Genomic DNA, 12,928 nt, shown 5'->3' with positions numbered 1-12,928 from the left:
GTAACAGTCCAGTCCTGCAAAAGTCAGTCCTTGCCAGCATATATGGCTCAGGTCTGATGTGAGTCTCTGTTGTTGAGTAAATTGATATTTTCTGCAGCCACAGCGCAGCACAGCTCCGTCAGGCTGGCTTGTCTCATCACTCGTCGGTGTTATCGCAGTCAGACACAGCAGCAGCTGTTTGGGTTTGAGCAAAGCAAAGCATGCTGGACCACAGCTCAACGCCCAAAATGGCGGCACGATTGAAAAGTTTTGCCTGTTTTATCCGAGTTTGTCTTCTTTACAGACTATTTGTGTAGTTGCTCCAGCGGCACTGACGCATACCACTTTCACACTGGTGGCACGCCGGCATTTTTTCTAATGTTTGTTGAATAAGGCAGAAATCAGGATGGCGTTTTGCTATCAGCTCAAATTCGGGCATCAATTTACCAATGCTAGGCTAGGCTAGGCTAAGCTAGGCTAGCAAGCTAACTACTGTCAGATGAGTGCTGGTAAAAAGCTTCAACTAGTAGTAATGTCTTGTATCAACTGGATCTCCACGCTGAACAGAATATGAAGAAGAGGACATTTACATAGAAATGGAGGATGATGTGAAAAAAGTGAAAAAGGTAAGTCGGGCAGTTGACATAGTTACTATGTACTGCAAGTTGACTAGCTAGCATGCTAACGTACTAGCTAGTCATACCAGGCGAGCTTAGCTGTTAGCTGGCTAACTTCAGCCAACTATCTCATAAGTAAATATCAGCGCACAGGGGCCAAACACTCAGGATAACACACTGACAGACTTATTGTCGTTTAAATTAGTAAAATGTGTAACTTAAGGACCATTTAATGAATGTAAGTTCAGGCGCAACAGATTGAATTTTAAAAGAGCGAGTTAAGTGATACAAGTAAACATTTAAAGCGTTTTATCGTTACTGTTTCAGATCAGGATTACCGTCAGTTCCCATATGTTTTTGTTTTATATAAAGAAGAATTTCTTTTTATATCAGTCCGCTGTGATAAATCATCAGTCAATTTTGTATTAATGAGATTAATGTATAGTTGTTTTTTGTTGTTTGAACAGTGAGGGTGATGCTGGTATACAGCAGTGTCAGTTTCCTCTAAAAAGGTAATGAAAGCTTCACCAGGTTTCCCAGAGTAACAGCCCTTGTTGTTCAGTGTAGGCGTGGGTCATGGGCGATCTGTGTGCTCAACACCAGCTGTCAAAGGCAGCGGTTATCAGTGTCAGTCATGCTAAAGGAAATCAGCACTCCTCGGTTGTGGCAACCATCCTGCCCTTTCTCACACATACAGCACACACATAGTACCTAATGATCCCATTTGATGTGGAGACAGATCTTTATGTTGAGACACATGGCTGACATTTCTTATGTCTTTTCTTACCAATGTATCTCAGAACGGACACGAGGGACATTTCCCCTCTGTTCCTCTGATTTGGTACAGGAGGAAACTGAAGGGAGGACCCACCAAATCAGCAGCAGGACATGACACTGACGGGCTCTCGCAGCCTGAGCTGCTCACTGCTCATGAGAAGTGAAGTGTCCGAGGTTAACATCTTGGCTATGATTGTGCTGCTCATTCCATCATTTTTCCGTGACAAAACCTCTAATGTTACTTCCCATGTAATCCCACCTCCTCTTGATGTGAAGGGAAATTTGGACGGAAATGAAGTGATATCCTAGTGTTAAGAGGGTTTGTTGTGGCAAGGAAATGTTTTTCGACCGCACTGTTTATTGATCTTAGTTTGATAGAGCATTACTTAAAACGCCACTCAGAATAGCTTTTCACTAATAATAAGTTGCCACAAAAGACATGTCCATAGGAAACTAATAGCTTTATCCTCAAGTGGAAAAACAATATTTTTCTTCCCTTTAATCTCAGTACAAATTAATGTTTTAAGTGAACAGCTTCTTGAAACTGCTAATGGCCTCTTTTTGCTAGATGTTGGTGCCGAGTCATTGCAAGTATAAACTGAAAATGTGTGCTGTTGTTGACTCGTGTCCTCATCAGAGGTGATGAGCTTTGACTTCTAGGGATCAGCGGCACAAACACATATAGTTCATGTTTGTGCCACTTGGTGGAGATAGTGAACAGCATTTAGCCCGGGGGTACTTTTTATATCCGCTACATGGAGTGATGCATATTATTACACAGGTTCAAGTGAAAGCTCAGACCACTTCATATAACATGATTAAGTGTTTCTTTTATTTTGGTAATTTAGAAAGGCCTAAGGAGTCCTGGAGTGGTAATGTCTTACAAGGACTAACACATCAGGGATGAAGAACATCAATATGTAATAGAAGCGCTGCAGGGAAAGATTGTAGCATTTTACAGAAGGGCCACAGGTGTTTGGGGAACAAATCACAATGGGGGCTTGAATTACTCTAATGCTTTATGTAAATTTAAATATTAAATACTCAACTGTGAATAGCTCAGTCAGTCATCAACAAGATATGGTAATTACTTGTAGGATTGGATTGTTTTTCATACACCTTGTTGGTTTACACTGAATATACTTAGATCAAAACAATATGCAAGCTAGAGTGTCTCATCGTAACGCCTCTTATACTAAGTTTTGTTTTTAAGTATGAGGAAGTCCACCTGCATTGTTGCCACCCTGGCCATGACAGACAAAGAAGCCATACATTATCCTCACTTATGTGTCTTTGTAGACAGACTTTCACCAAAAAAGGGCACTTGTTCATCCAGAGGCCATTCACCGGGGTCAACTACGGTAGCTTTTGTCTCACATTTCACAAGGAGAAGCCATACAATGTTAATGCGCTTTTCTTCACGAGCTGCGTACTATTAAATAATGCACTGGTCATCAGTTGTGCTGTTGTATGGAGTCTACAGTCTGTGATCAAATGTCAGCACATCAGGCAGGGACCACATTAAGTGTAAAGAGTCAAATAAATCTCTCTGACCCTTTGCTGAATTCACCATTGTTGTGCGTGTGTTAACAGATTAAACTTGTGATTTTCTCCAAACCAAGGTTTTATGTATGCTCAACTTTGTAGATAAGTTAATACAACTCTACCAAGGACTTAGAACTACTACAGCATCATCATCTAGATCAAACTTATTCTTCCTGCTTGATATTGTGATTGTAGCTTAAAGTTGTTACTTTGACCTTTTGATAAGGTGGCTGAAAAAAGGAAATAAGCCCTAAAGAGCTACGTGAGATTGTCTGCATTGTTTTCATCTGCAGTGTCAGCAGCACTGCAGACGTAACATCTGTGGTTAGTATAATAGAATAAGCTCTTGTATATCTGTGGGTTAGCAATGATTTGTATGGACTGTCAGTTGCAGAGCTTAGTCTTAAGTGACATATGTAAGGCAGCTATCATTAACCGGTTGAATGAAATATGAAAATCTGGAGTAAAAGTGATCATCTTCTGTCATCTGTGAGGCGGTTTTGAAGAAAAAACAAGAAGTCTGCTGCTGTTTTTTAAACGTTTCAATATTCAACACATGAATGCGCGTGTCTTCACAGGAAGTTGTGGCTAGTCCTCTTCCTGTCCTTGTGCCTGAGTATAGAGAGTGAGAGAGACACTTCCCTTCCTCTATGGGGGGTCACACCCCTCACATACACAAGGGCTGCGTTCAGTCCTGTATGTCTGTCACCAGTTGGCAGCTGTCGCTGTGTCTGAGTGGAGGCAACAGGTGGTTAGTTTGGACAGTGCGCGCGTCACAGCATCCGTGGCCAGGCTGTGTTTAGCTGTTGAATAGGCAACTCTCATAGCTCGTGTTCATGGAGAACGAGGTAAGCATTTAAAAATGCTTTTGAAATGTTTCTTGTTATACACGAGCTCAACAGCTTGGACAAAATGTATCTCAGTTTTTAACTGAGCTAGCTGAGTGCTACAGTGTTGACATATTACCAGCTGATACAAGAACTAAAGAATGATATTTGCAAGCAAAATAATGAAGGTGCTTTAAAATAAAATTTTTTAGAATAAAAGGAAAATTTGTTTTTCTCTTGTGATGCAAGACACAATCTGTGGTGGCTGCTCGTTGATGTTTTGAGGTTGATGTTCACAACTTAGATGTTAAGATGTCATTCTTTGTCGTGTTTTACAACTGCAAAACCGTCCAGTATTGCACAATGCAGAGTTTCCTTTTGCGCGTGTTATTGTTGACATTTGAGCAACACATATTGGGTAACACTGAGGGCTGTGCATTTGCTCTCTGAAAGAGTCCATCTGCTGTGTCTCACCGTGCAGCTTGCAGCACAGTAAGGGGAGGCAGGAGCAGCAGAAATTACATGGCAAAAAATAAGCATGAACTGGACCTGTGTGTATGAACAGTCAACAGAAGTTTGATGTTGTTTCTACTTGTTTTTTGGGGGGACAGTGGCTGCGTTTGCAATTGCTTTACTACATTGCCAGCCCATTGCAATTGCATCATATGTGTATGGATATGAATAGTAATAATTATAGTATACCATTGTACATATCATTAATGGTATACTGTTGCATAGAAACGGATAATACCAATGGTTTATAATTTAGAGTCTCTGTTCTTGCATTTGCATTTTTCTTTGCTTTGCATTTCAGAAGATGGCTTAACAACCCTCTGCTTTCTCAACCCTGCTGTCTTTGTCTTTATTCACCAGCCTGGTATCGTGTCTCCGTTCAAGCGAGTCTTCCTGAAAGGAGAGAAGGGTAGAGACAAGAAGGCCCAGGAGAAAGCCACTGAGCGCAGGGCCCTCCACACCTTCTCCCTCTCTCAGCCTGACCACCGCATCGACCCTGACATCTTGCTTAATGACTACATTGAGAAGGAAGTCAAAGTGAGTGTGACTAGCAGAGATATAAAGTCCCTACTCAAATGTTGTAGTACTATGAACTTCAGAGTTAATGATAATTTACATGATTGTAGGCTACAAAGTGTAGATTTTTGTACAACTCTTAGTAAAACATTTGTGCATGTTCTGTCCTGTCCAGTATTTGGGGCAGCTGACATCAGTTCCAGGATACTTGAACCCATCAAGTCGCACAGAAGTGCTGCAGCTCATTGACACTGCAAGGGTAAGTATCCGAGTAAGAGGATTCGACCTGATCCATCAATTGGATCTTATTTATGGTGAACTGGAATATTAAAGTTGTCAGATATGGTATTTGTAATTTCCTTCACAATAAGGATAATAACCCACAATTGTATGTGTCTGTGATCCTCAGAAGTCCCATCAGCTGGCAGGCCAGCTGACATTAGAGCAGGATGCAGTGGTGAGCTTGTCGGCATACAACATAAAGCTTGTATGGCGAGATGGAGAAGACATCATCCTGAGAGTGCCCATCCATGATATCGCTGCTGTCTCCTACATCAGGGACGATTCTTTGCACCTTGTGGTGATCAAAACAGGTAAACAAAAAAACATTAAATGGTCCTGTAAGTGTTGTGATGTTAAAATTAAGTCATAAAATTAGTCTTGTAAGATGTGAGTCTACAGATGCTTAAGGACACATAAAGATGTGGCTCAAGATGTCGTTCTAGCAGGAGCGTCATATATATCTTCCAGACAGGAGTTACCTGCAGTCCTGTTGCAGCACACCTATTAAAGTTGTAGTCAGTGTTGCCCTCTGGTTCTTTGTCCTCATGGCCTTTCCCAAAGACAATTTCATTAGCAGGGAATAATTGGGGTCTGATTATGTTAAATCCAATTTAAAACAAGCGCTTAACTGACATCATCCTGCGAAAAAGTTGACTCAATGACTCAAATATTGTGGCACAATAATGAAGAAAATATTTAATATATTTAATAAAATGCCCAAAGTAAGTAAGTCTGCAACAATTTAACAATGGAATAATTAAATATGACTGTGTGTTTCTCTCTGTTTTTCAGCCCAGGAGTCCGGAGGCTCTCCTTGTCCCAGCTCGTGTCCTGATCTCAACAAGTCTCAGACCCTGAGCTCCTTATCAGAGAGTGGAGCTGTGCTTGTGGAGGTGTGCTGTCTGCTTGTGCTGGCTGTTGATAATAAGGTATTATTTTTCATCTCCGTACCTGGAAAATGGAATTCTGCAAAGTAAATTTTTTTAAATTCAGCTCATTAACAAAGATGAAAAAAATCAAATCGAATGCACAGCAAATCGAATTACTGAAACTGCTATAAATGTGAATTTAAATCATCAGGGCCCCTTTAAGTGTCAGGATGTAACCTGAGTCAACTGCAGAAAAAATACTGTTTTGTTTGTAAAATGACATTGATTTCTAATTGCCAGCAGTGACTTATAATTTTTGAAATTTATGGTAACAATGAAGCTAGGGCTAACAACAGTCTGCAGTTGTATGTACGTGCGTGTTCCTACTGGTAATTCCACAAGTGGTGAATAACTAACTAACTAAGTGAACAAAAATTCAGCTGATGGTGCTGCACTTGTCAGTCTCATCATGCCAAAAACTTTTTTAGAGAATAACGATACACAAGTTTCTACACAAGAGTGCACCTTTTAATCGCTAACTTTTCTCGTCTTTTAGGCGGCAGCAGAGGAGCTGTGTCTTTTGCTCAGCCAAGTCTTTCAGATAGTTTACACAGAGTCAACCATCGACTTCCTGGACAGAGCCATTTTTGATGGAGCAACTACACCTACCAGACACCTTTCTCTATACAGCGGTAAAAGAAAAGAATTTTTTTGAAATTTGATTTGGTGTGATATAGTGAAATACTGTTTCGTTAGTGTCTTTGGAGATTTCCCTCTTCTCAAGTTACTGAAGTGTGAAAGCTTAAGTCAGACCTTCTGCTACTACTTTGCAGATGACTCTTCAAGCAAAGTGGATGTTAAGGAGGCCTTTGAAGCCGAAGCCAGCACATTGTAAGTGCACAGCTGAAGAGTCCTACTCTGGTGAATGGTCTCCATTTTGGACACAGTGCCCAAGACAGACTTTTGACATATCTCTGAAAGTGGTTTACTTTTGCATGTCGCTTACAAGGGGTGCATACTTCTCTCAGTCCTTTCCAGGGCTCTATGGAGGCAGACGAAATCTCTCCATCTGCTTCCACCCCAGCATCTCCTCAGACGAAGACCGCGAGCGAAGGAGAGCTCAGCACCACAGCTGCAGAGCTTCTGCAGGACTACATGACCACAGTATGACAATTTCACCCTCTTTCTTTGTTCTGAGACACTTTTTCAAGCTTTCTTAATTCTTGTTTTCATTTTATTGTTCAATTTCTCTCTCCTCCCCTCCTAGCTGCGGACCAAACTGTCATCACAAGAGATCCAGCAGTTTGCTACGCTGCTCCACGAGTACCGTAATGGCGCCTCCATCCACGAGTTCTGCATTAACCTGCGACAACTCTACGGGGACAGCAGGAAGTTCCTTCTTCTTGGTACGACCACTCTGTTTTCTGTTAAGAGACGATGATCTTGTGTAGCCAGAGGTCCATATTATGGAGTTCAACGTGGTCTGGAGAAACTCGAGCACAAAATTAGATTAGAAAAGGAGATAAATGCTGCGTTCACACAGATTCCGCAAACACAACGTTCCTAATGGTACAGGAAGAACAAACAAACGAATGGCAGGATGCCTAAACGAAACAGGCATGATGATATGTTGCTATGGTGATGTCGTATTGTTCACAAAAAAAATTATTTAATTATATAACATGATTGTTTAGCAGTATTATATATTATATAATATATATTATGCATTATTGCATGCTTTCTGCTTTTGTGATGGAAGTACACAACACCTAGTTGTAAATTCTTTCATGAAGGATGGCGAAAAGTAAAAATATTTTAACTTTGCCCCTGCAGGCCTGCGCCCCTTCATACCAGAGAAGGACAGCCAGCACTTTGAGAACTTCCTCGAGACCATTGGTGTGAAGGACGGCCGAGGCATCATTACAGACAGCTTCGGGCGTTACCGGCGCACAGCCAGCTCCGCCTCCGACTCCACCACCAACGGCAACGGAGCAGCCGGAGGAAGCGCTGCCTCAGACGAAGGCCAGGAGGCCTCTGAGGGAGACGAGTGGGACCGCATGATCACTGATATCAGCAATGACATTGAAGCTCTCGGCTGCAGTATGGACCAGGAGGGAGTGGCACCCTGAGAGCAGACACAGAACGGCAGCCAATCCTCACACGAATATTAGGCATGAGCTGAACGGATCAGATGAAGGTGGTCCTTGGCACTGACCTAAGATTTGGTTATTTGTATTTTCCTCTAATTGTCAAGAGGACGTTCCACAGTCCCTACACACTCAAGGAAAACCTCAACGCATTACCACGAAAACATGAAGTCAACAAATGCACTTATGCACACCCTCTAGATGACACGCTGTCAATTGGCTAGTTTTGCATTTCAGAGAGTTTCATGGCCTCTGTTGTACTTCTAAAGTTTCTTTGATTTTTGTACTCATTTATTGGCAGTATCTGCCACTGCTGTCAGCAATGTAGCGAACATCTCCCGAGTCTTTGGGAATATCTCAGTCTGTTTTGAAACCCCTCAAAGACTCTGGAGAATCCATCAGAGGACTGTGTATATGTTTTAGAAGGTTAAGACTGAGGCTGTACTGGTTTGTGCTTTTGTGTTACAGTAGGTCAATCAGCTTCATCCACCAGGACAACTTTGGTTTTCTTCATTAATTTCACATTTGTGTGTTGCTGTGAGAGTGTAACATTTTTCTATATATATATATATATATATATATATATATATAAATATATGATTTTGTTTTTCAGTAAGATTTGTGTACCACTTTGTTTTACACTATCATTTGTTATCAGTGTTTACTCATTTTTATTATTTTGCCTTATTCAAACTGACCAAGGAAATGCTGTAAAAACAAAAATTCTCATTCAATTGAAGTGATTGAGTGGGGACTGTATTTGACAAAGCCAGTTAGCTTATGGCTGATGTAAATTTATGATTTTTGATTTTTGATTTTTTTTTCCTGCAGGTCATCTTGTTATGTCATACATTTATCTGTCATTGTGCCTTTACACTGCAGTACTGCTGCCAACTGTCTGTCACACGCAGACGGGTAATTATGAACTGTAACTACAGTTGTTGAGCAAATCATGGTTATTAAATAACAGCTACTTTACAGTGTTTTGTTGTAAAATTATGTTATGATGTTTGAAAGTACGTGGTTATTATCCTTAACACCTGTCTGCAGCTATATGAGCAGTTTAAAGTGAGACTGACCACCTCATTTAATTTGACTTTCATACACCAAAGATGACTCGAGGTGAGAGATTTGTAATCTGATTATGATCTTCTCTGACTGGCTATTTGCTTGGATGCACCTAAGCTTCTGTGGAACTTCAGCTTGAGTTTCATCAAAGCAATCACGCTGGATGTTGCCCTCAAGGTTGGGGATTAGTTCTGTGAGTCTGAGGGACGAGAAATTGGCAGCACAGTTCGAGCCGAGCACATTCCATTCTGTAAAGCCGCTCACCAGGCTTTTAAACCATTTCTTTCAGACCTGCTTTTACACGATTTTCCTTTAATAAGTTTAAAAGTGCAAAACAAACTGCAATCGAAAGATGTTTGTCCATTGTCTGGATTGTCTTGTGTTTGCTGTAGGAGTGGAGCAGAGGTATGGGGGCGCATGTACAGACTGGAACACTACACCTGGCTTCAAATATCCACTTTGGCCTGAGACACTGTCTGCCTCGAACAAAAGGATGAGATAATCAAGAAGCCTATGATCTCACCGAGCAAATAGATTCTCCCTAATCACACGAGCAAAATATTTGTGGTAAGTTGTACCCATCTGCGACAATGTTGTTTCATTGTTTTGGTACAGAAGGAGAGGGAAATGATTGTTTTTGACACAGTCTCAGTGTAATTGAACCGTGCTTGGCTTCTCACAGCGCCTGGCAGAATCCTAATTGGCCTCCTGTAAATTCTCATCTTAATCCAATTTTCGAGAGAACAGAATGACTCGTTACAGTGCTTCATTTGAAGCAAGTAATTATTAAATAGATCTGTCGGGTTAATTAAGTCATTAAAAGATCCCATGCTGTTTTCTAAAGAGTTTGCCAATTATCTTTACAGCATCGACTGGGGCCCCTGTAGTGCCTCCCACCACCTTACATGATCGTGCCTCGTGGAGAAGAATCAGATGGCCGATTGTTTAGTTGTTCCATTGAAAAGAACTGTGTAGTCAGGAATGAAAGCTTGAGGTCTCGGCCTTAGTGGTAAGTGGATTAAATGTACAGGCCTGGAACTTCACTGGGTTGGCAACTTCAAATATTAGACAGTGATGAAAAACTGATCATATCGTAGACTTAATAGTAGTGACTTCACAGTAATGATGTTTAAGTAGAAACATTTGAACGTGCCCCCCTTTATGCTTATTGATTCGGTCAAGTTTTGGTTGAATGTGTCCTGAATAACAATAATACTTCCAAGCAGCTAACACCAATACTGTATATATAAAAGAGTACTTCTGATGAGCGCTGAACTCACTTAATATTTATCTTCTGACTGCAGGTCTTTATGGAGAGCCCATCAGCTCAAAAACTGGCGATTTCAGCATGTTGATAACACGTGATTTTAACACAAAGTAACACATAAAGTTTACTTTAAGTTGCTGACAACATTTTGACAGCGCCTTATAACACGTTATCAACACACAGACAAAATGCTGGTGTTCTTAACATTATCAGTCAAATGTTAACATGTCAACATGTTGATAAATCGTCAGTATTTACATGTTGATAATGTGTCGTCAACCCGTTCATGACTTCTTGTTGTTAATGTGTTAAGAAGTTTAACATTGCGTGTATTTGAACCGATGGGCTTTCCATACTCCTCAGTTTTTTAGAATCTTTCAGTTCATTGTTTTGGTTTTATCGTCTGCAGTTTTAGTTCACTCTCACCATTTGCATGAACATATTTTCTGGCCGCTATTGAAAAAAAAGTCTGTTTACGCTGCCTGCCCAGGACCAAACTGCAGACAACATCAGCAGCTGGATATGCTGCATCTAGCTGAACATATTTTAGCATTTAGCAGCTAAAGAGCCAGCTGCTTCCCTCCCGAAAAGGTGGACACCAAAAACACAGTTTAAAGGAGAAAGATTTGAGCATTAATCTGGAGTTCTGGCCAAGTTCTGGTCTGCTGGATGTGCTAATAGGCAACTGTTTGCTCATCCTGTGTACAGGATGTTTGTGCTGCCCCTTGATGGTTAAAAAATCATTTTGTGCAACTTTAGCAAATTCAAATACACAGAAACCAGTAACCAGTGATTTCACATCCAAGACTCTTTTGCCCACTTGCCAAATCTTTCACACAGCACACAGCTTCATCCAAAAAGAAAGGGAATCTGCAAGTGAGGGACTTTTTTGAAAATTAATATCCCACATAAAAAGCTATGGTTATATAGCTATGAGTTATTTTTAGCTCCTGGACATTCATAATATGTGTCCAGGCGCTGTTCCAAGTGTTCCTCTGACCTTATAAATCGATTTTCCAACAAACCAACACAGTCTGAATCAGTGTCTCGACACTAGGGGAGTTTAATTGTGTGGGCAGGTTTAAGCCTCATGAGTCTGCAACATGCCTTGTTTCTCCAACCAAAACAGAAAACGATCTGATTCAGCCGTTATTTCCACACCATTAAAAATTAAATGTACCAGTGCCGGTTAAATGATTTCCAGTAAAGCATAATAAATACAGGAGTCTTAAGTTACAGCTTTGTGAAGTGTCACAAATGAGGAAGCAGGAAATCTCGTCACCAAAAAAAGAGACGAAATGGGGAATAATCCATCAATTAAAATCCTGCTGTTTGCCTGTTTTTTTTGTGTTCTTCTTTGGACCGTAGTGTCAAATGTGTCACCCTTACAGTTAACCTTTGCTGAGATGAGATGAGATGTGCAGAGACACTCCTGCACAAAGACTCGGCGTGAGATGCAGTCTGGGATCCTCGCCAGTCCCACCCCGTCGCTCACCTTGGTGAGGTTTCTGTCAGCCATTCACGGTTGAGTTTGCAGGAGAGGACGCCATCTCTGTGGTGTTACATCTGTTATATTCCTTGGCACAGGATGGCAGCTACATTCCCGGGCATGAACATCAGAAATACAGCTCTCGGTAGACACGATATCATGATATTTATCCAAGTCGCTCTAAACCATCTCCTTATTCAAACTCGCAACAGGATGCCTAATTGTGCATCAGGACTGAGGCTTTTAAATACAGTATCTGGTCGTCATGCTTCAGCAGCAGAAATAGTGCCTGATTTTATATGCCTGTCAAGTCATTTTGTCATGCAAATGAGATGGTTTAGGCATGAAATTAATGAAATGACAAACTCTGGGGACAGCTGTTGGGCAGGAGTGGACTCTAACCAAGCACAAAGTACTTTTTGTTTTTCATTTTCTCTGGAATAGTTTTTTGGAATGCACATTATTTGTTTAGTTGCAATTACTCAAGTATAATGAAAAAAATCTGCTGGCAGTGCTGAAAAAAAGAAATGAAACTACCGTTGATCGGTATCAGCTTGTTCGAAAAAGTGTGTGATCGTCCCCTTTGGCAGCCTTTCAGTCAAAAGGACTTGTGGCTTTCAGCAGCGATAAGCTCACATAAAGCTGGAGCTCATGCATAAAAATCTCAGGCTCAGCAAAGTCATTCATGACATGCCACTTCAGGCCCCGCAGATGGAGGAGGACACGGGAGGCGCTCACATGCAAAAACTCATGCCCCCACGCCCCATGTCTCCACACATGCCCAACACTGTGGGATCCCAGGCTGTTCCCAACTGTTGACACAAGTAGCTGTGTGGTTTGTACACATGAAGCTATTTGCAGGACAAAAGCTGTGAGAACAAAGATGACAGAGAGGCTCATTTGACCAACGGGCATGAGATATCCAATTTGTGTCACTCTCCCAAGCTTAAAGGAATAATTCAACATTTTGGGGGAAATACGTTTCAATACGTTTTCTGGTTGAGAGTTTGATGGGAGCGTCGATACCGTTTC

The 12,928-nt window shown here is 41.2% G+C and overlaps 2 protein-coding genes across 2 annotated transcripts in view; both read left to right on the top strand.

The window, feature by feature from the left end:
- Positions 1 to 219: 219 nt before the first annotated feature.
- Positions 220 to 9,050, top strand: ccm2 (CCM2 scaffold protein). The gene is made up of 10 exons (XM_070849099.1): positions 220 to 605; positions 4,619 to 4,795; positions 4,950 to 5,033; positions 5,184 to 5,367; positions 5,849 to 5,985; positions 6,482 to 6,617; positions 6,759 to 6,816; positions 6,954 to 7,089; positions 7,193 to 7,331; positions 7,759 to 9,050. The coding sequence occupies exons 1-10, from the start codon at positions 576 to 578 to the stop codon at positions 8,052 to 8,054; spliced, it is 1,377 nt and encodes a 458-aa protein (XP_070705200.1). The 5' UTR covers positions 220 to 575; the 3' UTR covers positions 8,055 to 9,050.
- Positions 9,051 to 11,907: 2,857 nt separating this feature from the next.
- The window catches only part of rps12 (ribosomal protein S12), a 43,726-nt gene continuing 42,705 nt past the window's right edge, over positions 11,908 to 12,928 (top strand). Inside the window, exon 1 of the mRNA XM_070849194.1 lies at positions 11,908 to 11,917. The gene's annotated coding sequence lies outside the window, so the exon portion shown is untranslated. The remainder of the gene's footprint in view (positions 11,918 to 12,928) is intronic.

The sequence above is a fragment of the Pempheris klunzingeri genome, chromosome 18 (assembly GCF_042242105.1).
Source record: "Pempheris klunzingeri isolate RE-2024b chromosome 18, fPemKlu1.hap1, whole genome shotgun sequence".
NCBI lineage: Eukaryota > Metazoa > Chordata > Actinopteri > Acropomatiformes > Pempheridae > Pempheris > Pempheris klunzingeri.
The sequence above is the reverse complement of the archived record's forward strand: the minus strand, read 5'-3'. Positions and strand labels throughout refer to the sequence as shown.